The sequence below is a fragment of the Pempheris klunzingeri genome, chromosome 23 (genome assembly GCF_042242105.1).
Source record: "Pempheris klunzingeri isolate RE-2024b chromosome 23, fPemKlu1.hap1, whole genome shotgun sequence".
Classification (NCBI taxonomy): Eukaryota; Metazoa; Chordata; class Actinopteri; order Acropomatiformes; family Pempheridae; genus Pempheris; species Pempheris klunzingeri.
Genome location: NC_092034.1, coordinates 17,026,715 through 17,054,116, shown reverse-complemented (window position 1 = coordinate 17,054,116; position 27,402 = coordinate 17,026,715). Strand labels below are relative to the sequence as shown.

The 27,402-nt window shown below is 49.7% G+C and overlaps 2 protein-coding genes across 3 annotated transcripts; one reads left to right on the top strand and one right to left on the bottom strand.

Annotated features, from left to right (window-relative positions):
• Window positions 1–1,006: 1,006 nt before the first annotated feature.
• Window positions 1,007–10,763, bottom strand: zfta (zinc finger translocation associated). Its single transcript, XM_070854977.1, has 5 exons — window positions 10,441–10,763; window positions 9,015–9,530; window positions 6,061–6,417; window positions 5,118–5,573; window positions 1,007–1,615 (listed from the first exon to the last, which is right to left on the bottom strand). The coding sequence occupies exons 1-5, from the start codon at window positions 10,562–10,564 to the stop codon at window positions 1,125–1,127; spliced, it is 1,944 nt and encodes a 647-aa protein (XP_070711078.1). The 5' UTR covers window positions 10,565–10,763; the 3' UTR covers window positions 1,007–1,124.
• An 8,621-nt stretch (window positions 10,764–19,384) lies between these two features.
• LOC139222923 (uncharacterized) lies at window positions 19,385–24,771 on the top strand. 2 transcript variants are annotated; one of them, XM_070854830.1, is made up of 6 exons: window positions 19,385–20,779; window positions 21,892–22,614; window positions 23,743–23,792; window positions 23,884–23,945; window positions 24,039–24,356; window positions 24,524–24,771. In XM_070854830.1, the coding sequence occupies exons 1-6, from the start codon at window positions 19,547–19,549 to the stop codon at window positions 24,538–24,540; spliced, it is 2,403 nt and encodes an 800-aa protein (XP_070710931.1). In that variant the 5' UTR covers window positions 19,385–19,546; the 3' UTR covers window positions 24,541–24,771. The 2 variants fall into 2 exon arrangements, with proteins under 2 accessions (XP_070710931.1, XP_070710930.1); XM_070854829.1 differs by having other exon boundaries at window positions 23,740–23,792.
• The last annotated feature ends 2,631 nt before the right edge of the window (window positions 24,772–27,402 follow it).

Genomic DNA, 27,402 nt, shown 5'->3' with positions numbered 1-27,402 from the left:
AGACACTCATGGAGGACTGTGAATGTCTCAGCCTCGTTCCAGAATTAGTGGCTGGTCACACCAGAAAGTGCAAAAGTGAAATTCATGTGTGTGTATTTGATGATGCCGACCGCTAACATGGTGTCTAGCTGGGATCCAGGGTGAGGGCTAACAAAACAGTTTATTTAAACACCGTTTGTTCCTCTGAGGGATGATCACAGGACGAGCACTGGGTCCTCTGGTGGAGGACAGCCTCGCTTTCCTACTGGGCCATGGCTCAAATGGCTTTCCTGTGACCGTACTAACTACATGTGGGGCGAGCTAATGAGCTCCACACTGGTTTGAAGTGACCCTCCCCAGGATCTCAAGGGGTTTGGAATAACTGCAGAGGTCACAAGTTTTCTTAATCAAATGCAAATGTGCCGTCTGGAATCTGTCAAGTCAAACTTGTAGTGCAAAGACTGAGCTTGCTCCTCCAGACAAGAGGTGCTCTGATGAGCTTCTTCCTCTGTGTGGACAGTCATCATCATCATCGTCATCATCATCATCATGACTGCAAGCTTTAACAGCGCCTTAGGCACAAACGTACCGGGTTCATCTACCCCCCAGCAGGAACACGGGCGCCCCTCAAACCTCCGGGGGAGCACACTACCCTGGTAGCTTTTGACAGAGATTTGGTACAGACATTTTAGTGCATCCATCAGCGTGGATGTCAGGGGTCAAATCTAAATCTCAGGCCGTGCAGATATGGCTTCAGTTTCCGATGAGTGGCTGGACGCTTATTTTTTGGGACATTTTTAGGTGGTGATGTTTCCTGTGTGGCAGCTGTTACCTGCCACATCCCCCCCCCCCAGCAGGACTCTCAGATCCAGATTAAAAGGGGAAACTCCAGTATTGTAAACTGGGTCTTATTCTCATGTTTCTGTCCATGATGACTACCGGTCATGACAACATGTTACTCAGCACCTGCGCTGGAGAGATTTGGGTCATTTGGACAGATAACAGAACAAAGTGAGAGGGGACAAGGAGCAGGTACGAGGAGAATAAGACCCTGTGTGACAAACACTTGAATTCCCCTTTAAGAAAGACGACGGGCGCCGCTTCTGAACGGGGGCCACGTGAGGAGCAACGGACGGAAGCCCTTTCTAAGTGCCAAAGTGTGCTGGGGCAGGACCCAGCTCGGTGTGTCCGTGGTCCTGGGTGGAGAAGCAGTCGTCAGAGTGGACGAAGTGCAGGGCGGTCTGGTTGTAGCTCAGCAGGGCCTGCTGCTTCTCCTCGGGGCTGTAGTCCAGGGAGTGGGGGTGCACCTGCTGGATGTGTCTCTTGATGGTGCTGACCTTCAGCGTGGCGAGAGTGGCTCCGCACACCATGCAGATGAGCCCGTGTCTGCGGCAGTCGTAGTCCATCAGGTAGTCCATCCTCCAGCGCACCTGGTAGTTCCTCCTCTGGTCCTTCCCGGGGTAGTGGCCGTGACGGGACGGCGCGGCCGCAGCGCCGCCGTCACGCACTTTAGCCTTTGCTGCACTCACAGCCTCCTCCTTCTTCACCGCCTTGCTGGGTGTCCTGACGTCCGGGGAGGCGTCCTCGTTCGTCTCTCCTGTGGCGTTTAGGACGTCGGCACCGCTCGGGTTCATTTCTGCTAAAACAATAAGTGAATGAGAGGTGGGAGGTGCTGCACTCAGACTAAAAGACACCACCTTCCTTTGACATTCTGGTCTGTTTCCTTTGCCAAGAACTACTTACAAACACAGCTGCCTCGCTTACATCCCGGTCAGCTCTGTCATATTTTTGGATCTTAAAGCTCAGCAGGAAAGTCATCTCTTTTATCAGAGGTTACCAAGGGAGACATGCTGTCCCCACTGGGACACTCCATGGATTCATCAATTTACATGGTCATGGACACTGGCAACAATTCCAAAGGAACTGCACGGTTTCTGTAGGCCAGAAACTGTAAATAACCAGGATGGTTATTACAGTGCCTGGAATACAATAGCTCACATGATAAATTCAGCAGAAAACACATGCTCATGCTCACCACTCTGCTCCGAGTCTGTTCAACACAAATACTGTTTTTATTCATTCATAACCCAAAAACTTCCACTTTGATGTTCTGTGATGCCGATCGAACACCACCACCTGCACCTTCCACACTACAGGCCTGTGAGGAAAGGCGACCCCCCAGGACACCCCAGGCTGCCACTTTCTAAATCCTATTTCCCAAATTGTGAAACAAGGAAACGAACAGGTGTTCTTGGTGTCTTTGGAGCCGCGTACTGCTCCTGAAGCTGCTCCACACTGCACTGTGTGAGTGTGTGTGAATGGTCAGTCTCCCCCTGATGATCAGGTCGGCACCGTACATGGTAGCCCCCCCATCTGTGTATAAATACTGTGCGAGTGTAGTGTTACAGTGCTTTGAATGGTGGACCAGACCAGAAAGCAGCTGTACAGTACAGACATCGACCATTTACATGTACAATAGTACTGTCAACACATTTTTAGTTACTATTCTTACTTCTTATTATTGTTATGTGTTGTGTGTCTGTGTGTCTGTGTGTGTGTGTGTGTGTGTCTGTGTGTGTGTGTGTGTGTGTCTGTGTGTGTGTGGGGGGGGTCAGAAAACTGAAAGAACACTTTGGGGCCATTTAGCTATGACATTTTTCTAAAGTATGTTGTTATTGATAAAATGTTAGTTTGGTGACTGTTAAGGTTATACTAAGGGTCAGGGTGTTCTTCAGTTACAGTATAATTTGTGCCTATGGAAAGACCATACAAAGATAACACACGGCGTGTGTGTGTGTGTGTGTGTGTGTGTGTGTGTGTGTGTGTGTCTGTCTGTCTGTCCGCAGCTAATTGCTGCTTTGAAAAACCTATTTATGTCTAAAACTGACATCCAGAGAAAAGTTTGGACTTCTTTTGAACTACAGAGTCTACAGATGAATTCCATATCCAATATGTTCTGATCCACTAAAGCTACACACCATACAACAAGAGGAAACCTGTTTAGTTATCTCTGCCACCATCTTGACTTATTTAGAACACTCGTACAACAAGTTCAAGACCCCTTGTGCTTAGAGCGAGAGCCAATTACAAACTCACCAAAGGCTGAAATATAAATAGTCTTAAAACCTATAGAAAGGCCCTCTGTAATGTCAGAGCAGCCTATTACTCCTCATTAATAGAAGAAAAGAAAAACAGCCCCAGATTTCTGTTCAGCACGTTAGCCAGGCTGACAAAGAGCCAGAACTCCACTGATCCTTGTGATCCTTTAGCGCTCAGTAGCGACTTCATGAGCTTCTTTAATGATAAAATTCTGACTATTAGAGACTAAATTCAACACCTCCTGCCCTCAACAGAGTCTGAATCAACCTCAAACTCAGGAATCATGGAAACAGCTGTTGGGCTTAATGTGTATTTGTATTCTCCAATTGATCTTCCTGAATTTACTTCAATAATTTCTTCAGCTTGTCTCCTAGACCCCGTTCCTACTGGGCTACTTAAGGAAGTCCTGCCCTTAATTAACACGTCCTTACTGGATATGATCACTCAGTCTTTACTAACAGGCTACGTACCACAGTCCTTTAAAGTAGCAGTAATTAAACCTCTCCTGAAAAAGCCCACTCTTGATTCAGGTGTATTAGCCAACTATAGACCTTTATCCAACCTTCCCTTTCTCTCCAAGACTCCAACTCTGCCTTAAGGACATAAAGTCCTGGATGAGCAGCAACTTTCTGCTGCTAAACTCAGACAAAACTGAAGTTATTGTGTTCGGCCCTAAACATCTTAGAGACACCTTTTCTAACTATATAGCTGCTCTGGATGGCATTACTCTGGCCTCCAGCTCCACTGGGAGGAATCTGGAGTTATCTTTGATCAGGATTTCTCCTTTAACTTTTTCCATCCACATAATATTACTAAAATCAGACCCATCCTGTCTATGAATGATGCAGAAAAACTTCCAGGTTGGATTATTTCTGTTCCTTATTATCAGGCTGCCCCAATAAGTCGTTAAAGACTCTCCAGCTGGTCCAGAACGCTGCTGCTCCTGTTCTGATGAGAACTAAGAGAAGAGACCATATTTCTCCTGTACTGGCTTCTCTTCATTGGCTTCCAGTAAAATCTAGAATAGAGTTTAAAATCCTTCTCCTCACCTACAAGGTTCTTAATGTTCAGGCTCCATCATATCTTAAAGAGCTCATAGTACCGTACTACCCCACTAGAGCACTGTGCTCCCAGACTGCAGGTCTACTGGTGGTTCCTAAAGTCCTCTAAAGTAGTGATGGAGCCAGAGCTTTCAGCTATCAGGCTCCTCTCCTGTGGAATCTCCTTCCAGTTTGGGTTGGGGGGGCAGACACCCTCTCTACATTTAAGAGTAGACTAAAAACCTTCCTTAGTGATAAAGCCTATAGTTTAGGGCTGGCTCAGGCCTTGGACCAGCCCCTAGTTATGCTGCTATAGCCTTAGACTGCAAGGGGACTCCCATGATGCACTGGGCTCCTCTCTCCTCCTCTTCCTCTCCATCCTGATGCTTCATGTCTCTTTAATATCTGTTACTAACTTGGTATCTTCTCCGCAGCCTTTCTGGATCTTCCAGGATCCTGGTCCTGGTTCTCCTGCTGTGGTTCTCTGGCTTCATGAATCACTGCTGCAGATCTTTTTCCTGATATTAGTCCTGTTATTATTATACTATTGTCATGTTTTTGATTGTTACCATATTGCTCATTATTAGTCAGATTCCTGTTGTCAGCTCCTGGTTCTATCGTGTTTGGATGATAAAAATAGGTGAAAAGTCAAAAGTCTTGGCACTGGTAGAAAAAGGGCAAAGTAGAAGGTATTGGAAATAATTAGTCAATGACAACAGACTATTTGTGAAATAGAGAGAGAGCAAAGTTGTGAGTATGACCCATTAATCTGGTGCTGTAGAAATGGACACTAAGAATGAATTCATCAGGAGGAGGTGATGAGAGTCTGCATGAAGAGCAAATTAAAGCAGTAACACATCAGAATAAATGAGAGACAAAGATAAAACAAGGACTATGAGGAACAGCCTGTTAGTCTATCAGCAGTGACACTAACAAACATCACTACTGGAGACCTGACAGGTTCCCTGTAGGAAGAGACAGCGGCTAAAAGCATCTCACCATCTTGAATTTGCGTGCCTTCACTAGAGTAATCTTTGGTCCAGGCAGCAGCCATGGCTTCCCTTTCTTGGCGGCTCAGCGTTGTGGTCTCGGGGTGACATTCCTGGATGTGGCGCCGGAAGCTGCTGACCTTGGTTTCGTGCAGGACCTGAGAACACACCATGCAGAACGTGCCGCGGCCCTGAGGCCCGTACGCCACCAGGTAGTCGAGGCGGAGCCGCCATGGGTCGCCCCCGCGTAGCCGCCTCTTCCTGGGTTGGCGGGGGGGCTGAGGTCCCTGTTGTGGAGCTCCAACACCGCCGTCCTCACCGATAAGACAAGCGTCCTGAGTTAAAGTGCCGTCACCCGCTGGGTACAAGTCAGTGCTGATCTGGATGGCCTCCACGTCCTGAGCGAAGAGGTCCACCCCGCCGTCTTTGGTGTTGGGCTCTGATTTGATTGTGTGTTCGGACTCCTCTGTTATGGGGAATAGGATCATACAACATATAAAATGTGAAGGATTAAAAGACAGAGAAAGAATACTTGTTGTTGTGTAACAACTACAGGTCCCAGGAAGTGTTGCCGCTGTGCCTGTGGATTCATGGGAACTGTAGTTGAATGATAAAACCACACGGTCATTACTGATGATACTGTAGGATGTGATGGAGCACACGGAGGGACAGACAAGCAGGTTGGAAGATTCAAGAGGGTGACCAGACGTCCAGGCTGCCCGGCCTACCCGTTACCATGGCAACACTGATCCAGATAAGCAGTGATAAAAGGGGTTGGTGGTGGACGGGTGGATTTGTGTTTGTGACGTCAATACATTCCAGAGGTCAGCCTGACAAGACTAAATGATAAGATGGATTCACAGATCCACCAACAGTCACACAGGCCCAGCTGTTCGGTGCCGACGGTAGGTTCTGTTCTAAGGTGCATCTGGTGTTGTGTGTTCTGTTCTTACCATGAGTCTGAGCCCAGGCCTGCAGGATGCAGTGCTTCTCCTCCGAGCTGTACACCAAGGAGTTGGGGTGGGTGTCCAGCACGTGGCTCTTGATGTGGTCCAGGTGGAGCGAGGGCAGCTCTCCTCCACACACCATGCACAGCAGCCGGCCCGCCTCCGCCTCGTACTCCATAAGGAACTCCTGGCGGAACCAGGCGTGCAGCGAGTCGTTCAGGTAGCGCTCCAGGGTCTGGGCCGATGGCCCGGGGAGGTCGTGCTGCTCCTCTTGGGGGGGGGCCTCGCCGTCCTCAGAGCGGGGAGACAGACTGAGAGGTTGCTGCTGCTGCTCTTGTGGTGTCACGGGGTATGGGGGTTCTGCTGTATTCAGACAACATTAAACATCATGAGCTCTTCTTGGGTGTCACTGTGTCTTTTTGCTAGTACTGCTGGGTCACAGTGAACATTTCAAATTCTACTGAAGTTTGGAATGATGGCCTACAGGCCTCAGTGTTTATGTGGCTCCTGTAACACTGATGAAAGAAAACTATGGTACAAAGTCCATAAAGTCTGAACTTTAACTGGAAGACAAAGGGAGCAGTGTGGTCTCACTGTGGGAGGAATGGAGGCTAACAGCAGGAAGAGTTTATTTTATGACTGAACAGCACACAAGTAGCAGTTCACTGTAACGGGCCATTCACTTTTAATTGTGGGTTGAGACACTGAAACTAAATATGAATGTAACAATAACTGAATAACTGTTTGAACTGAAATCTCATGTCGGGCAAACTTCACTGCCCCCCCAATATTATATGTTATAGCAAATTCCTGAAATGCACTACACTATGAGTATATGTACAGCTGTATGTTGTTGTTGTTGTTGTCCCTTTTCTGGCTGCTCCCTTCCGGGGCCACAGCAGATGATCCGCTTGTAGATTTTGGCGTTAGTTCTTTACACCAGATGCCCTTCCTTTTTGGTAGCCGGGACTGGGAGGGAGTCGAACCCGGGTTCCCCAGGCCGATGGCATGCGCAATTATCCACTGTGCTACCGGGTTATATGTACAGCTGTATATAATGTTTTCTTTGTTTGATCTAAATCTGACTATTGGTACATGCAGCATGTCCTACGAAGAGACGCTCACTGTGCTTCCATCGTGCGGCTGTGTGCTGCTGACCCTGACAGCTTGATGCCGCTCTGTGGCGGACAGTTACTGCAGTTACTACGTTACTGCAGGTCACAGACCGCACGTCTCCTCTCGTGCCACGTTCTGCTTCAGCATTATTTGTTATACTGCAATTTGCAGGTGTGGCCACAAGGGGCGCTGTGACGCAGGAGGGGGAGGATGACTCTGGTGTTTGCGTGGAGGAAGCTGACTGGTGTCTGAAAGACCGCTGTTACTTTTGAATTGCAATAAAAAAAGAGGAAGCAAACTGAGCCATGTGCGGTTTGTCACTGAACCCAGAGGGAGGGGTCATGCTCTGCATCCTGCCTGTGAGGAAAGTCACACTGAGACCTGGAGGGGGCCGGTAGAGATCCACACAGGACACAGAAAACAGCCAGAAACAGTGCAGCCAGAGGCGTGTTTCTGCACACGCTGCTTCCCACAAAGCCACTGGGACACCTCCTCCTGTAACCCCCCCCCATACTTATGAGGGGGGCAGGCTCTGTGGGGGGACTGGGACTCTGGCTACAGCACTGGATGCACTATGTGGACACACAGTGGGTGGATTAGGTCTGTCATGAGGCAGCGCTCACTCACTACAGCCTCAGGACTCCTGCCTCAGCCATTACATATAAATCATATCACATATTATGTACGTTTGTCTGTCATGCGGGGGTTTTCTCCTCCTAGCATCTCCACCAGCTACAAATCAGCATGACAACAGCCAGAGGAGGCACAATACGCCGCCAATACTGACATATCATGTTAAAGTGCACGCATGATAATATAATGTTAATAATCGAACACCTCTGAAATCATTTCAGCTGCCTTCTCTTTTCACTTTGTCTCCCTCCCCAACACACACACACACACACACGCGCCCCTCACTCCACCACCATTCTGGTTCACAGCCTAGTCACTTCCTGACTTGATTACTGTAACTCCCTTCTGTTCGGTCTCCCCCAAAAAACCCTCCATAAGCTTCAACTGGTCCAGCACTCAGCAGCTCGCATCATCTCTAGGACACCTTCCACTCATCACATCACACCCGTCCTGCAGCAGCTCCACTGGCTCCCCATCACCTACCGCATTCAATATAAAGTCCTGCTCCACACATTCAAAGCCCTCCACAGCCTCCCCCCTCCATACCTCTCTGACCTCATCCACGTTTCTGCACCCGCCCGCACCCTCCGATCCTCTTCCTCTGTCCATCTCTCTGTTCCCTCTGCTCGCCTCGTCACCGTGGGGGGCCGAGCGTTCAGCCGCTCGGCTCCCCAGTTATGAAACTCACTCCCCCACGACCTCTGTATCACCGACTCCTTACTGCTCTTCAACTCCAGACTCAAAACCCATCTCTTCACACTTTCCTACTCCCTCTGATTCATTTTGCACTGCTACTGTATTTTACTGCTTGTTTTTACACCTGTTTTATTTATTATATTGTTTTATTTGTATTCTGTACGGCGACCTTGTGAGCCTTGAAAGGCGCCCTAAAAATAAAATGTAGTATTATTATTATTATTATTATAATAATGTGGCCTCGATGATCGTGCTGTGAAAACCTGGTGATAAAAAAAGACTATTTTTGGCTTTTAATGTTGTTGGTCCAGCAGCTATTTGCCTTCTTTGGCTTACATGACAATAACTGAAATGTGAAAAGGGTGGTGGGTAATCTGAATTATCAGTACCATCATAATCATTATCTACCAATGGCACAAGTATCAGACCGGTGGCCAGGCTCACTGAACCATGACATCATCCTCTCCTCACACATAACCCCACACTGCCATCAAGTGTAACACTTGGACACCCACCGGCAGCATGTTGGTCCGAGTCCAGCTGCTCCTCTTCCTCCTGAGGTGAAGGTCCATCAGCAGAGCTGTATGACCTCTGACCTCCCCCCAGACTCAGGTGGCTCTCCCACCCTGAACGGATGACCTCCTTGTCGGCGGAGCTCCACAGCAGGGAGTCGGGGTGCTTCTGACGGATGTGCCTCTTGATGGTGCTGAGTTTCAGGGTGGCCAGCGAACTGCCGCACACCATGCAGATCATCCCGTGCCGCTGGGGGTCAAAGTCCATCAGGTACTCGCTGCGCCAGTACTCGTGGTAGTAGCGGCGATGGTCGCGGCCCGGGATCCGGCTCAGACCTGGACGTGAGGCCCTGTGGACCCTGGGTTTACGTCCAGAGGGCCCGGGGGCCGGGGACAGGAGGAGTGGGTGGTCTGGGCCCTCTGTGATGCTCCAGTAGCTGGTGCCTGGAGACCTGACAGGTGTGGCCATGCCAGCCTCCGACTGGTCCTCAGCATGGCCGTTAGCTAGAGCGTCGTCCTCTGGCAGGAACAAGACAGACAAGAGATCAGCCCTGACACGGTGGACATGTTTGTGGCAGATACACACACATGCAGACGTGTCGGATGTGTGGACGCCAGCACTTCGGCTCATTGGTCGCTGTGCAGCACTGACCTGATACAACTGCTCTGGTTCTTCTGGAGTGTAAAGTTCTCTGTGTGTTTCTCACTAAACGTCAATCTGTCAGCCAGGCTGGAAGAGCACATCAGCCCCCGCCAACATGGACACAAGTCCACGCAGCAGCAGCCTGACACCACACATTTCTACAACCCTTGTAGAAATGACAGCAGTAAAGGCTCCGGTGTTATCACAGCGCAGGTCTGACAGCGTGTACGCAGGCTGATAACAGACTGTGGTGGGGGTGTCTTCATTTAGAGACCACACAGCTGGGTGGACCTGTGCTGTCACACTCAGCCCCCTCCTCGCCTCAGGCACCCTAACCCTGTCAGGGGAGGGGGCACACACATGATGCAAGTAACACTGTACACGTGTAATAAATCATGACTGTGTGTGTATATGCAGACTTGTTTTCAGATTGGAATGTTTGATGCCGTCCTTGTTTGGCTCATGATGGCTGACAGTCAGTCAGTCAGTCTGTCTGTCTGTTGGCTGACTGATCCTACTGATCCCTGCTGTCTGTCTGTCGCGGTGTGTGTCGCGGGGTGTCCACCAGGTGGCGGCAGTGCACCGGTATGTTCCTGGCTGCCTGGGTGCTGTTGAGCCTTTGTTTATAGGAGCCACAGACGGAGGGGCCATGCTGCTCCGTGTATTGTCCCTGACACGGATTAACTGGCTGCCTGACAATGGCCGTGGCTTTGACGGCCACACACACACACACACACTCTCTGCGGTGGGAAACACGAAGAATAATAACACTGCTTTTTTCTTTACCTCCCAAGTCACTGTGCTCGTGCGTCGCTTCCTCCTCCCCGCTTATTATTAATGAGAGCAGCTCGGGCTGCTCGGCACACCGGAGGTCCACGGGCTCGCTGTCCCCGGTGTCTTTCTCTTCCATCCCCGGCCTGGCTGCGCTCTCACACTGGCTGCTGGTCCTCCCTCCCTCACTAAGGGTGGGACATGTCCCCGTACCAACAGCACGTTACGCCAGGAACATGTTCACCCCGCTCGGCACCGCGCGACACGCATCTGGCGGCTCCGCGACGAGCCCGTGATGTCCCCCACGCGCCCCGCACCGCAGCCAAGTTAACTTTTCCCACAATCACGGCAGCATGAAGCCGCTCCACCGGCCTCCGCTCCTGGCTCCGAGGCTCTCGCTTGTCTTCAGGGTGGGGAGCCGGACTAGGGGCCCCTGGGGCTCCTTAAGGGGCTCCTGGGTAAATTTAAAGAGACAGTAGCAGCATCGACAATGCACATCCACCCCGGGGTGCGGGCTGGGGTGGATGGGGCGGGGGGGGCGCACGGAGCAGCAGGCGCTAATACTGATAAGCTGCTAATACTAAAGCTGTTGTTCTCACAGAATCATGCGATGATGATGATGATGGTGAGGAGGAGGAAGAGGAGATGGTTAAGACAGGAGGCACACTGGGGCCCCACCCCGGTGTGACCCCTCACAGCCGGGACACTGCTCCTTTACTGTACTGGTGTTTATGACAGGCTGGTCGGAGGGTGTTCATCACACACACACACACACACACACACACACACACACACACACACACACACACACACAGGGTGATCCCACCACTGGTGGACAGACAGGTCAGATAGCTGCTCCTGGATTAGAGATCAGAGACAGACAGGAGACGGGAGACGTGAGACAGGAGACAGGAGACAGGAGGCCTGAGACATGAGACAGGAGGCCTGAGACAGGAGACAGGAGGCCTGAGACAGGAGACAGGAAACAGGAAACAGGAGACAAGAGACCAGAGACAGGAGACCTGAGACATGAGACAGGAGACAGGAGACAGGAGACCAGAGACAGGAGACCTGAGACATGAGACAGGAGACAGGAGACAGGAGACAGGAGACAGGAAACAGGAAACAGGAAACAGGAGACAAGAGACCAGAGACAGGAGACCTGAGACATGAGACAGGAGACATGAGACCAGAGACAGGAGACCTGAGACATGAGACAGGAGACAGGAGACAGGAGGCCTGAGACATGAGACATGAGACCAGAGACAGGAGACTTGAGACATGAGACAGGAGACATGAGACCAGAGACAGGAGACAGGAGACAAGAGACCAGAGACAGGAGGTCTGAGACATGAGACATGAGACCAGAGACAGGAGACCTGAGACATGAGACAGGAGACAGGAGACAGGAGACAGGAGACAGGAGACAGGAGACAGGAGGCCTGAGACATGAGACCAGAGACAGGAGACCTGAGACAGGAGACAGGAGACAGGAGGCCTGAGACATGAGACCAGAGACAGGAGACCTGAGACATGAGACAGGAGACAGGAGACAGGAGGCCTGAGACATGAGACCAGAGACAGGAGACCTGAGACATGAGACAGGAGACAGGAGGCCCGAGACATGAGACCAGAGACAGGAGACCTGAGACATGAGACAGGAGACAGGAGACAGGAGGCCTGAGACATGAGACAGGGGATATGAGACATGAGACAGGTGACAGGAGACAGGAGACAGGTGACAGGAGGTCAGAGACAGGAGGCCTGAGACAGGAGACAGGGGATATGAGACATGAGACAGGTGACAGGAGACAGGTGACCTGAGACATGAGACAGGAGACAGGAGACAGGAGACAGGAGACATGAGACATGAGACATGAGACAGGAGACATGAGGTATGAGACAGGAGACAGGAGACAGGTGACATGAGGTATGAGACAGGAGACAGGAGACAGGAGACAGGAGACAGGAGACAGGTGACATGAGATATGAGACAGAAGACAGGAGATGAGATGAGATGAGATGAGATGAGATGAGATGAGATGTGAAACATGAGGTGAGAAGACGGAGCACTGAAAACTTTGGCTGTGATGACTTCAGTCATGTTTCAGCCATGTTAACTGTGCCTGCTCTCATGCACACTCCCTGTTGTCTCTAGCTGTATTTTAGGAATATTTCACTGCAAAAATGTTGGAGTTGGTGCCCCCTCCCTCAGGACCAGCCCCTGATGATGGCAAAGCTATCATCAATGAGACGGAACGACACTCCCCCCATGAAGGACACACTGAGAGCACTGGAGAGCTCCTTCAGCGACAGACTCCTCCACCCTCAGTGTGTGAAGGAGTGATATCGCAGGTCCTTCCTTCCAGCAGCTGTCAGACTCTACAAGCAGCACTGCTCCCAGTAGACCTCACTGCTCCCAGTAGACCACACTGCTCCCAGTAGACCTCACTGCTCCCAGTAGACCACACTGCACCCAGTAGACCTCACTGCACCCAGTAGACATCACTGCTCCAGTAGACCTCTCTGCTCCCAGTAGACATCACTGCTCCAGTAGACCTCACTGCTCCCAGTAGACCTCACTGCTCCCAGTAGACCTCACTGCTCCAGTAGACCTCACTGCACCCAGTAGACCTCACTGCTCCCAGTAGACCACACTGCTCCCAGTAGATCTCACTGCTCCCAGTAGACCTCACTGCACCCAGTAGACCACACTGCTCCCAGTAGACCACACTGGTCCCAGTAGACCACACTGCTCCAGTAGACCACACTGCTCCCAGTAGACTACACTGCTCACAGTAGACCACACTGCTCCCAGTAGACCACACTGCTCCCAGTAGACCTCACTGCTCCCAGTAAACCTCTCTGCTCCCAGTAGACCTCTCTGCTCCCAGTAGACCTCTCTGCTCCCAGTAGACCTCACTGCTCCCAGTAGACCACACTGCTCCAGTAGACCTCACTGCACCCAGTAGACCTCACTGCTCCCAGTAGACCTCACTGCTCCCAGTAGACCTCACTGCTCCCAGTAGACCACACTGCTCCCAGTGCAGACCACACTGCTCCCAGTAGACCTCTCTGCTCCCAGTAGACCTCACTGCTCCCAGTAGACCTCACTGCTCCCAGTAGACCTCACTGCTCCCAGTAGACCTCTCTGCTCCCAGTAGACCTCACTGCTCCCAGTAGACCTCTCTGCTCCCAGTAGACCTCACTGCTCCCAGTAGACCTCTCTGCTCCCAGTAGACCTCACTGCTCCCAGTAGACCTCACTGCTCCCAGTAGACCTCTCTGCTCCCAGTAGACCTCACTGCTCCCAGTAGACCTCACTGCTCCCAGTAGACCACACTGCTCCCAGTAGACCTCACTGCTCCCAGTAGACCTCTCTGCTCCCAGTAGACCTCACTGCTCCCAGTAGACCTCTCTGCTCCCAGTAGACCTCACTGCTCCCAGTAGACCACACTGCTCCCAGTAGACCACACTGCTCCCAGTGCAGACCACACTGCTCCCAGTAGACCTCACTGCTCCCAGTAGACCTCTCTGCTCCCAGTAGACCTCACTGCTCCCAGTAGACCTCACTGCTCCCAGTAGACCTCTCTGCTCCCAGTAGACCTCACTGCTCCCAGTAGACCTCTCTGCTCCCAGTAGACCTCACTGCTCCCAGTAGACCTCTCTGCTCCCAGTAGACCTCACTGCTCCCAGTAGACCTCACTGCTCCCAGTAGACCTCTCTGCTCCCAGTAGACCTCACTGCTCCCAGTAGACCTCACTGCTCCCAGTAGACCACACTGCTCCCAGTAGACCTCACTGCTCCCAGTAGACCTCTCTGCTCCCAGTAGACCTCACTGCTCCCAGTAGACCTCTCTGCTCCCAGTAGACCTCACTTCACCTACTCTGACAATCAATCAAGCAATCAATCAATCTTTTTTTATATAGCACCAATCCATAACAGCGTTACCTCAAGACTCTTTCCATAAAGAGCAGGTCTAGACCAAACTGTTTAATTAGAGAGAGACCCAACGATTCAGGAATTCAACATGAAGGATTCAAGAATCCCCACATGAGCAGCATCAGATATTATATATATATATATATATATTATAACAGCACTATAATGTACACCAACTGTGCAATATATTTATTCATCTCACAATGTAATATCTTATCTTATGAAGGTTTCTGTCCAGACAGAGGTTGTGCTGCTGAGGTGAATCCTACAATACTTAGTTCAAGTTCTTGTCATATTCACGTTAGATTGACATGTGATCTTCAAGTGAAGATCACATGTCAATCTAACGTGAACCCCCCCCCCCCCCCCCCCCCCCCCCCCCCACACACACACACACACACACACACACACACACACATCAATGGAGGTCATCTGTGGAAAAAGCCAATAATTGAGTGGACCTTTGTCCAGCAGTTGGAGCTCCATGAGTCTTATTGGAGGCTTCATGACTGAATCCGTCTGGTAATTAGTAATAACTAATGAGGAGAGTCGCTGATTAATGAAACCATTTTCATGCACTGCTTTCTAATGTTTTGGGGTCTGAAAGGGAGGGGGGTCGGTGTTGTACTGTCTCTGTGTCCACACACACACACACACACACACACACACACACACACACACAGCATCCAGGTCCCACATCCTGGTACTTTGAGCGTTGTCAAGGCAGCCTCAGAGCCCGGCTGGCTGGCGGAAAGTAGCTGCAGTGTCCTGGCACAATATCTGTCCAAAACGCTCACTAAAGTGTCCCGGAAAGTTAGGTGTAACTACCAGGTAACGAGCATGCATGTTTTTGTTCCACAGCTTTGCAGCGTGCTGCTTTGGGGCGGGAATGTGCGGGTTTTAGTCAGGCGGCAGCCGCAGACAGGCGCCAGTCCGTGAGGACAGGGGGAGAGGGTGTCCATTGTGCCGCCGAGAGAGACGGAGACAGCGCTGTAGGCTCCATTTCCGCTCTAACGTGGCCATGTTGTGCTGCCTTTCTCTCCGTGTTAACGAGGCGAGCCTCGGCGGGCTCGTCCCGCCGCGTTTCTGGTCACACAGCCTGGGAATAAAGAATAAAAATGGCTCTCGACAGACGGAGTGTGATAGCGGGGACAGCTTTAAAGGGACAGCGGCGCTCCGCTTCCTTCCTGCTTCCTGGAGCTCCACACGGACACACGACGTGTGTGAGCACTGCGGAGCGGAGGGGTGTCCGCCGCTGGCCCGGGCCAAGCACCCGCTGAATAACGGCCAGGGAGAGGACGGACAGCCCCTGTCCTCTCCCTGGCCGTTATTCAGCCTCAGTCAGAGCCTGTATTCAGCCTCAGTCAGAGCCTTTACTCAGCCTCAGTCAGAGCCTGTATTCAGCCTCAGTCAGAGCCTTTACTCAGCCTCAGTCAGAGCCTGTATTCAACCTCAGTCCAGAGCCTTTACTCAGCCTCAGTCAGAGCCTGTATTCAGCCTCAGTCAGAGCCTTTACTCAGCCTCAGTCAGAGCCTGTATTCAGCCTCAGTCAGAGCCTGTGTTCAGCCTCAGTCACAGCTTTAATTCAGCCTCAGTCACAGTTTTTATTCAGCCTCAGTTAGAGCCTTTATTCAGCCTGTCACAGCCTTTATTCAGCCTCAGTCCACAGCCTTTATTCAGCCTCAGTCCACAGCCTTTATTCAGTCTCATTCAGCCTCAGTCAGAGCCTTTATTCAGCCTCAGTCCACAGCTTTTATTCAGACTCAGTCCACAGCCTTTATTCAGCCTCAGTCCACAGCCTTTATTCAGTCTCAGTCAGAGCCTTTATTTAGCCTCAGTCACAGCTTTTATTCAGCCAGAGCTCACACCTCTGATTGACCGGGGGAAGCACCTGTGAAACTGCCGTCACACTGATCCCGCTCCGGCCTGTGTGTCAAATGTGAAGTGTGATCACTGTTTTCATGTCTCACTCTAGAAATGTGACTGATCTGAAAATCATGATTCTACACTATTTTAATGTCAGTTGAAGCACATATGAACCAGCTGTCCACATGTGCCTCACATCTGAGATGTACACATGTAGTATTACATGTTGGATTGATGTTTTACTTGCCAGGCTACCGTACATTTGAAATATGTGGTGTGTCACCAGGTAAATCATGTGTTTTGCTGTAATGAAACAGTGTTAACAGGCTGATTATTTTACACACTACAGCCCCTGAAGGTAAAGTGGAGCAGAAAGTGTCCGCTGTCACAGAGCTTCTAATGGTCACTGTAATGTTCAGACATCCAGCGTCATCATCATGTTTGTTACTGTTTGTTACTAATGTGTGCTTTTCTACGTGTCAGCATGTACTCTGCTAAAAGCCTGTGGGCATTTTCACCATTTTACAGACTTTTAAGAATAGCTGACGTTTTATAGATCAAGCACAACCTGGAGAATATCATGGGGAGATTAAATGATAACTGTACTGTCAGTCGCAGCCCTACATTTGGGTGTCCAAAACATTAGAGCCCCCCCTCTGTGTAAGGCAGTCCAGTGCACTATTCACTGTTAGCACAATGGTGAACTTCATATAGTTAGATGAACACAGAACCAACAGAAACACAACATCACGGCTGTTTGATGGATTGTGTTATGACCACTGAGTGTGAGGCTGAATTCATACCTACAATGTTAACAAAAACCTGAGCATCATAATCTTTGTAGGGACAGAATTGTTGGTACGGTTTGCTTAAGAAAGCGGCCACTGAGTGTATAATATCTTTGACCTGGGAAGTCCTTTTAAAATATACATTCTATTAAAATATTTAGTCAGGAGCTGCTTAATAAATTGTTGCCTACTGGCAGCCCATCATACCAGGTTTATTACTAAGTAAGAATTGTCTCCTTTTCCGTAGGACCCCTACATACCGATGTGATGTCTGAGAGGTTTGGGCAGTGCTCCGCAGAGCGAAAGCACCTAGTACAGCATCGTATAGGAGGGCAACATGTGAGTTAATGGCAGTGAGGATTGTGGACTGAGGGCATGAACTGAATCAGCGTGACAAGGAAAGCGCCAGCCAGTACTGTTGATGAGAACTGATGGGCTGTCCAAGCTGGTGCTAGCATGCCAACTGCAAAAGGTAAAGGTGACTCAGCATCCCACCGCTACAGGCCTGCCTCAGAATATGATGACGCCACCCTCGCCCAAAAGAGAGAATACTGGAGAACCAAGAAACGAGAGCAGAGGGCCAGACTGTCGGAGCGCAGAGGCAGGCCAGTGCAAGACAGTCGAGGGAAAAAGCTGCTACATTTAAATGCCCCTGCAGTGGTGAATCCCAGTTTATCCCCCTCCTTTGCTGCTTTTTCTCCTCCATTACAGAGTAAAGATGAGTCACTCAAAACAGCCAATGTCTCTCCTTCGCAGAGTGGAAACTCAGTGGGGGACAGCTCAGCTGAAGCAACTGAAAGCCAAAAGGAGAAGTGGCTCCAGACAATGAAGCTCAACAAGGTCTTGCCTCAGTCGCCAGGATCATGTTCCATGTCAGCCGAAGCTGCTGAGGGCAACACAGCCGCAGAGAGAAGCAGAACAGCATCGGGTGCTGTGAGCAGAGCCGTTACCTCACCCACAGCAGGTGGATTCCAGCTGAACACCAGTTCCTCAGTGCCTCCAGTCACAGCGACCAGAATTACCAATGGCAGCTCCGCTAAAACAGCACCTCAGCCACGTGTGTCTATGCAGGGCGCATCAGTCCCCAAAACGCAACAGAAGGGACACATTTCATTACGCATTCAGCCCAAACCATTACCGACCAATGTGACCACAGGTACGATTCTCGTGTCTCCTCCTCGTGCCACTGTTTCTATTAAAACGGAGGGCAAAGCAGCAAACACAACACCTCAAAGTGGAACAAAGTGTGCCTTGGTCACCTCGCAGGGGCCTGAAGGTGATGGAAACTCACAACCTTCCCTGGAGTCAGAGGAGGAGAGAGCAGCCAGGCGCAGAGAGCACTGGCGAATCAAAAAGAGAGAGCAGAGAGCAAAGGTGGCAGCTCAGATAGCTAAAGCCAGAGAGATGACGGTACAGAGGCAAACGGCACAAAAGACTGGATTTTTGGGTGCCACGATTCTTCAGAATCTTTCATCTCAGTCAGCTTTGAGAGGAGTAGGCCAGGGGCAGTGTACAACTCGAGTCAAAACTTCATTTCCATCTGCCAAAAGGGTAAATGATAAACTGCATGGTGTGGCAGGAAGTTTAGCTCCAGTCAACCTGCAAACAGATCAGATAAAAGTACAAAATCCACGTGAGAAAAGGACAATGCTGACAGCCATCCCATCCGGTGAGATTTCAGTGAAAAAGCCAGGGGAGTCACACAGAAGGCTTCCAAGTTATGGACATTTTTCCAATGTTACCCGAGGCATTGCACGATGTAAAACACCGAGACAGAGGTTCATCGAAGCCCAGAAGAATTTCATGACTCAAAGAAACATCAGATGTAAATCCCCATCTCTTGCCTCAGTCTTTGGTACCAGAAATATCCCCAAAATTGACCCCAACGACACACCTGAGCAGATAATAGCCAAACGGCGAGAGTACTGGCGGATTAAAAAGCGCGAACAGCGAGCTAAGCTGTCAATGGAGGTGAAGTCTCGCTTGAAGGAGAGGGACTCTCTAATGCGAAGAGTGAAACGTTACCAGAAGATCCTAGAGGAGATGAGGAGGGCCAGAGTGCTGACGCAGTCAGCAGGAAGCAGCCTTACCGACACCTCTGAGACCATTGGGGGGTTCATCAAAGAGGACGGGACAGTGAGCGTTAACATTCCCCAGACCCCCACAGACCACAGCTCAGCAGTACACAGAAATGAAGCGGAGCTTGATGTAGTCCGTGATAATACCCCCATCACTAAACATCAGCATGACTCTAAAGGGAGAGGTACCGCTCCCATTCGGGTAAACCAGCCCGCACCCCCACCCCGCCGACCTCAGGTCAGAGTCTCTTTTCCACTTGCTGGTCAGTTGGTCAACAAACCGAGGCTGCTGCCAATCAGACCAAGGACTCAACTTGAAAGCACAGCTGGTCCTAATTCCCACTCATTAGCAGTTCAAACGTGCCAGCTGACACTCACTCATCCTCAGAGCCCTCGCAGCGCCGGTTCTGGAGGATCGGCAGCAGACTCGACCCTCGGTGGCTGCGTCATGAAAATGGCCGTCTCAAGCAGTGCCCCATCACTATCGGCACTCTCTCTGGATCCAGGCCTGACAGAGGAGGAAAGGATGGCAAAGAAGAGGGAGTACTGGAGAATAAAGAAACGAGAGCAGCGAGCAGCTTGTGCTGCGCGATTGAGGCAAGGCGTCTTACAGACGAGGGCTAATGCGGCCTTACAGAGGAGGAAGGCCCAGAGGCCAGTAGCAGTAACCCCTGGACCGCAGTCAGGAAGGCTGGCCAACCGTACAGGAGATGCACAACCTCTCCCCAAAAACAGCGTGCCTGTCACACCACATGCAAATGAGATAAAACAAGAGACTGAGTCTATGCCAGCAGTTCAACTCAATTCACAACCGGAACAAGCCATCTGTCCAGAAATCAAACCCCCAACCTCCCCAACACCACCTCCAGCGCCTCAGCCAGAGTGTGACCCAGCTCTGAATGCAGACAGCCAAGCTACTACTCTGCTAGCCGTGGCCTCCATGAAGAAACTTCTGGAAGAATCCCTGAGCACAGTGATGGAGTGTAACAATGAGCAGACTGAGATTAAAATAGAGTCTATGGAAGAGGCTTCAGAGCAGGAGATGAAGCCAAATTTACCTCAGCTCTTTTTTGAGAAAGATGAGGTGGCTCCTATCGCTGCTGACCTGACCCTGGAGATAAAGAGCTGGCAGTCAGAGACTGATGCCTTGGTACAATCCAGTTCACCAAGCCCTCATCTCAAGGACTCGTCACAAAGTGGTGACACACCTCCACCTCTTTCTACCTCCAGTGAGGTAGTCCTGCATCCCACCTGTGACCACTCATCCCAAACCTCTTCCAACTTCATAGTTAACCCCTTCATGGCAGTCTCTGGCAGCCCGCCCTCACCTCACAGAACCCAAAGGCTTTGCACCAAAACAGAAAGTCATGAGAACGGCTGTTCCCCAGAGCCGCCAAAGCTCCACCACCTGCCCGCCACCCAGCCGCCCACTGTGGACAAACTCCACCCACAGCAGCAATGTGAACAACAGTGTCAGGCACAAGAACAATGCTGGAACAGCAGCTCGCCATCAGCACAAAGATACCGCAGTGTGGCGGGTGAGCACAGCGGTATGACCAGCCTCCAGAGGAAGAGGGAGTACTGGAAGCTGATGAAGAGGCAGCAAAGGGCCAGGTTAAAGGCCCGGCAGAAAGACAGACACGGAGAGTGCAACAGTCGGCTTTCCCAGAAAAACATCCAGGTGATGTGCACTGATGGTACATACTGTAGCATCTGCAACATCTGTGTGGCAGTATAGCACACAGCCAGTGTTGTAATAAGTAGGTAATACTGAATGTGCTGCATGCAGCATTGACTGATTGGGTCGTACACGGAGGCAGTGTGAGGGAGCAGGACAGAGTTTAGAAAGAGCAACAGCCTAAGACATGATCCTGAGGTTTGCAGTGGTTAGTGCTGATGCCCCACAGAAAGAAGGTTCCAGGTTCATCGGTGACTCTAAACTCCCAGCAGGTGTGAGTGGTTGTCTGTCTCTATGTGTCGACCTGTGATTGACTGGTGACCAGTCCCTGCCTCTTGCCCAGTGCCAGCTGGGGTTGGCTCCAGGTATAGACAATGGATGGATCCTTTTAATGATGATAAGGGTAATCATCATTAAGGGGTGGTTGTGTTTATGAGAAGGGTCCTTAAAAGAAATGTCTATTTATCTTGTCATTTAGCAAACAGTGTCTCAACTTTGAAAGCATCTGAACACCAGGCATGTGTGTCTGTTCCCCCATTTGACAGCAGCGGCAGTGAGGAGCTCCCATGAGAGGCTCACAGTAGGCCAGTAGCTGAGACTCAGGATCATTTGTTGTTTCATGCCAACAGTGGTAACCACTCGTTGTTAAAATGGACCCTAACCCTGAAAACCCCAGGAACATTTGTTAGCTGTGAGAAAAGCCCTTGAATAACAGACATTTGTGGAATGAAAAGTTTTAGTTACAAGCGGTCCTTTGTCCCTATACATCATCTGAATGATGTGTGCTTCAAGTGATGCTGCAGACGCTGGTGCCTCTGCCATGAGACCTCGCGGTGAGCGTCAGTGTGTTTGTCAGCACAAAGCTTGAAGGCATGTAGGCATGGCCAGTGCTCTCTGCAGCTGAAACCTGAATCATTCAGCTGCAAACCTGTCTGGCATTTGACACTTGAGCAGCAAAAATAGAGTGGAGTGTGACTGAGAGGGACCTACTTACACAGATGCAACACACACGTGCATGTTTCAGAAAGATAATTGCCTGGTTGCTGTTTTAATGGTGTTTACCTGTGGGAAAACTGAGAGAAATCATTTGTTCATATTGTGTTTTTGTCTTCCAGGCTCCTGCCCTTGTCATTATCAACACTGTTAAGGGTGGAAATCCTCCAGCAAAACCAGCGCTCCAGCCCAAGCCATCCATTGCCTCTGTGTCTGCAGGGAAAAGTATCCCCACGGTCCTGGTTGTTACCCCCACAACATGTAATGCCGAACAGTCACCCGACACACTTCAGGTCAAACTGCCTGTCAGCAGTGTCTCCTGTTCACCCACAAGTGAGCAAGTGAACTTGAATGTTGGGCCTTCACAGACCATATGCGACCATGTGGGAGCTCCAGAACACCAGCAACAAGCCATGCCAGCTTCACAAAAGTGGATGTCTAGAAGCACAGATGTAGACCCGGCGCCCTCCCTCCCTACTCTGAAGCCCCCAGACAACCCTCTGTCCAACATCAACCTGCAGCCTATTGAACCGCCCATTCAAACTCCAAATTCTACCCTCAGTCCAATAAAAATCCCATGTGCCCGATCTCAGAGCCCAACGCATATGATACAAGTCCCCCCCAAGCTGGCACCTATAAGTACCATGGTTCCACCCAAGCTCATCCCAGGGGAGTCTGAGGAGGAATTTCTGAGGAGGAAGCGGGAGTACTGGAGGATAAAAAAGAAGGAGCAGAGAGCCAGGAAGGCCATTCGGGATAAGGGTGTCACCCCAAGGAGAGCCTCCAACAGCTGGAGGCCCATCCTGCCTGCCCAGGACCCACGAACACAAGACAGAGCAGCACAGGTACATAAAGACATGGTTCATGGCTCTAATTATTCTGTTCCTGTTAGATGGTGAAGAACAGATTAGTCAGAATGTCACATTCAAAGATGGATGGTTGATGGAGTCTGCTCACAAATCATAGAAGTTTTGATTCCACCATCACTATTTATCCTCACAGCACACAAGTAAGCCTTGATACCGAGTTACAAAGAGACAGAAGAGATGTAAAAGAAAAACTTGTAAAGACTGAACCTTTGCTTCATTTACAACATTTCTACACACACGTTCCTGTTTCAATCTGCCAGCTGGTTGCTTTGCAGTTTGAGCCTGGGGTCTTTCTGTGTGGACTTTGCATGTTCTCTCTGTGCTTGTGTGGGTTTTCTCTGGGTTCTCCGGCTTCTTCCCACAGTCCAAAGACGTGCAGGTTGATTGGTGACCCTAAATTGCTCGTAGGTTGTGAGTGTGAGTGGTTGTCTGTCACTATATGTCGGCCCTGCCCCCCCACAACCCTTAAGGATAAGCGGAACAGAATACAGGAAAGGATACTTGTCCACTGGTGATGACACACCTCAATAGAAAATCAGTGTATTGATTTTAGGGGGGTGTTAGGAAGCGATGGCGGAGGATGTGGCTGAAACAGACTGTGTGAAGTTCAAGGAAATGCAAATATAATCTTCAATCATCTATAAAGTTCTAAAATGATTCAGCTTTTTTATTTTCAGAGACAAATTAAAAGAAGAATGGATCAAAATAATAAAAACAAAACACAAAATCAAAGCAACAGAGGCAGAGAAATCCTGACAGAGTTTCTCGTATGGGTCAAGTTCCAAAAATGTTGGATCCCATAATGCATTAAGATACTGACTTGTTGTTAGCCCCTGACCCCAAAGATTTGATTAAATAGACACCTTTCTAGTCTGGAACATTTGGGGCTTAGGGTCTGGATCGTGCAGAGCTGGGGACTGAACCATTGGTTCTCTACCTGTGAGCCACAGCTCAGCCCAGATATCATCGCTTGTTTGAAAGCCAGTCCAATGAGCGCAAAGAGACGAAGACTGGAAGGGAATTATGAGACACTCGGCACAGCGCGACCATGTTCAAGTTTGATTTATCAAACGCTGACTTCTTCTCTCTGACTTCCCTCAGCAGGACTCTAGTCAGTGGGGGAACTCTTCTGAGGACTCAGGACATCTCCTGAGGTGAGGAGTTTGTATTTCTCCCATAACATCGGTTCTGCTTGCAGTTCAGTGCAGGATAATAATGAATGTAACTGTTGTGTCTCTTTCACAGTACTTCAGTGGACACCGACCCAGAATCCTTTGTGTACTCAAATTACACAGCACCCGTAGAAGGTGAACTATCCAGCGAGTCACTTTATGACCCTGACAGAATGCACATTAAAATGGCAAAACTGGCACAAAACTCTCTTTCAACTATCTCCTCAGATGAGTCCGAGTTTCTGCTTGCTGACTATGAAAACAACAACGGTGAGGAAGGTCCTGTCTCAGACACCGTGTGGCGGAACCGCTACCTCATGGACTACGACCCACTCAACCAGCTGCTGGTGTGCATGGTGTGTGGGGAGCAGCAGTACTCACACAGCCTGGAGGGAGTGAGGGCCCACATTGACGAGACCCACCCGCACACCCTGACCCTGGAGCCCGGGGAGCAACAGCGAATACTGGAAGCGTGGGACGAGCAGGTGTCCCAGAGGGAGCGCTTCTTCACCAGCCAGCTCCAGCAGCACAGCGGGGCCCTGGCAGGTACAGCATAACCGCAGAGAGGGCAGGGTGGTGTTCGGCCAAGCGCGTAAGGGGAAAGGGAAGCAACAGAGGGCCAGGTCCTACTACAGCACCTCTGAGAGGTACCCATTATTTTACTGCTGTTCTCATGTTTTCACTTCACTCGGTCTGTCTCACTTGTTTTGCAGAGACTCACAGGAACTGAACAGCAGTGGAGACGACTGCAGGAGGCGTCTGAGGACCACAGAGCAGGACACACACCTTTATTACTACTTCTTGTCATGTTTATCTGTTGGTTTACCTCATTTCCTACCCAGGTTGTAATGTGGGCTTATGGAAGTCAGCATGGACATTTCTTATATTGAAGCGGCCACAGCTGAGACCGTATTTCAATCAATCAATCGATCGATCGATCTTTATTTATATAGCGCCAATTCATAACAAATCTCAAATTATCTGAAGACTTTCCATAAAGAGCAGGTCTAGACCAAACTCTTTAATTAGAGAGACACAACGATTCAGGAATTCAACATTAAGGATTCAAGAATCCCCACATGAGCAGCATCAGATATTAGATTAGGAAACAGTGGAGGAAGAACTCCCCTTTAACAGGAAGGAACCTTGAACAGAACCAGAATTCAAAATAATTTTCCAAAGATGTCTATTATCTGCCCAGAATGACCCAGTGTTTGACCACTGCTGGCTGTGAGATCCTGAAAATACAACCTGCTGCTGGCTAACAGGTTTATGTCACATGACGGTCTGCGTAGCTAACAGTATGTAACCTATCGCAGCGGGCCGTGACACCAGGAAGTAGTACAGCAATTTGGTCCCAGAATTTTTGATGGCGTAGCGGCCATATTGGCAGAGCCAGCTGCCGAACTGTTAATCTAGCCAAGGCCAGCACTGTCAGGACATTGTCTGTAATTCCTGGCTCTGGCATTTTGTTCACCGTGTGCACCATTTCATTCAATAAAAAGTGTTAGAGACGATAAGGCTTGATAGCTCCACTCACAGGACGACAAGTCGGCCCAATTTATTTAAAAGATGTAGATGTACCATTGACTCCTGCCTCATCACTACTCAGAGGACTACAGAGGAGGTTAAATAAAAGTGAACTACAATAGCTTGCTTCATTGTGGACTCTGTGGCTGGCCCTCAAAGGCCAGCCCTGTCCAGACAGCCAGCAACAACGCACATGTTTGGGTCAGAGTCAGAGTCTGAGGCTCAAATCTGACATGAAACATGAGCTTCAGCTGTGTGTTAATGCACTAATGGCTGTGATTCCACTGGAATGAACATTAGCCACCACGATCTGCTGGTCACACCAGACTGAGGAAGCCTGTAGCAGCAGAACTCTGCAGCGTGTTGGAGACGCTTGTGAGTCCAGCCTTTATCTCTATGAGGAGGACTGTGGTTTTCCTTCTGTCTCTCTATTTAAATCCAGACCAATCACTTCATCACCTCTGCAGACCCACTTTACCTCACCCAGTGATAATGTACATCAAACACTGTTGAACAATTCAACTGATAAAGCAACTGGGTGGAATAGCTGGGATGTCTTTCTGTATCTGGCCCTCTGATATCAAACAGTTACGATAAACCATACAGTCATTTTAGGTTTAAACTCCAAGAACTGTGTCTCTCTCTCTCTCTCACACACACACACACACACACACACACACACACACACACACGTACAGCACAACAGCTGCTGTTGCTGTGGTATAAAGGACGTTGTGCCGACAGGCTGCCGTTCAGGTCTCAGACTGCTCTAGACTCCTGTTTGCTGTTGGGTTGTTGTGTGGATGTGGTCTTTTTACTGTAACTCTCCACATCCTCTGCAGTTCATATCACGCCAACCTTCTGCACTGTAAATACACACAATACTTAAGTGGTAATGAGATGCCAAATGTTTCTTTGACTGTGCTGTTTTTGAGCAGCTTTATTTATTATTTATTGAATCTCCTCTTATATAGCGATGATTGATGATGCATTATTCATATCCGTAGTTAGCTCCATGTTAGGCAAAGTTTTTCATTTGTGAGTATTGAGGATCCAAAGGCTTTTCCTGCATGAGTAGTAAATGGATGAGCAGTCGTATCAGAGATGAACTCATTCCCATGTTTTTGTATGATTTTCATCAAGAGTAAAACGCTGAAATAGTCCTCTGTTTGAGCACAACGCTGCGGCAGTCAGCTGCCCGCACAGCTCCAACACAGCTGGAGGTAGCTGAGCTATTTTACCCTCTGAGAATGTAATGTGACTTGATGACTTGTTTACCACTTCAAAGGGAATGTTTCAATGCCTTTTCAGTAATAAACCTTTTCTAACTTTGGCCGTCTTCTTTCACTCCTTGTCTCATTTCGACCTCGGATCAGATGTATCAGTCGGTGTCCTGGATGGATAAACCTGCTGGGGGGACAACGTTCACTGGCCCCACCACACTTCTCCTGAGCTAGTTTTTCAGTTTCTCTTGTTTATGAATGTATTCATTCATTTATTTGTATCATTTATTTTGTATGTCATCTATTAGACCTTTTCTCAATATAAAGTCAGCAACATTGTGTACAGCTCGCCCTGCATTAAATGAAGGATTAAGGTGTTCAGTCTAGCGTTTACTCACACCTTAAAACCACCATCATTGACCGTAAATGACTAAAACTCCTAAAATCTGTAAAAACCAATGGTTATCAGCAGAAACAACTAGTGATCACACCAACTTTTAGGTCAAACTTGTGCAAACAGCTGCTTATTTACACATCCAGCAGCTACGCAGCAACCTGGTCCCCATGTGGACTGGTGTCTGTGTACCCAAGCAGTCCCATGTTCTTCCTCCTCTAGCTCTGTTGAAACATCTGGCCCTTGAGCTGCTCGCTATGTTGGCCAGAGTTTTCTCTGAAACCAATGCTGTGAGAGCAGCGAGGACATTTTTGTCATATAGCACATAGTCTAGTAATAGGACAACATTATCAGGCCCGACAGAATAGAGTTTTGTGGAAAGACACTGAACTGTGGTGTGGTTAAAGCAGTGAGTGGGTTCATTTCCACTCTGAGAGAAGACAGC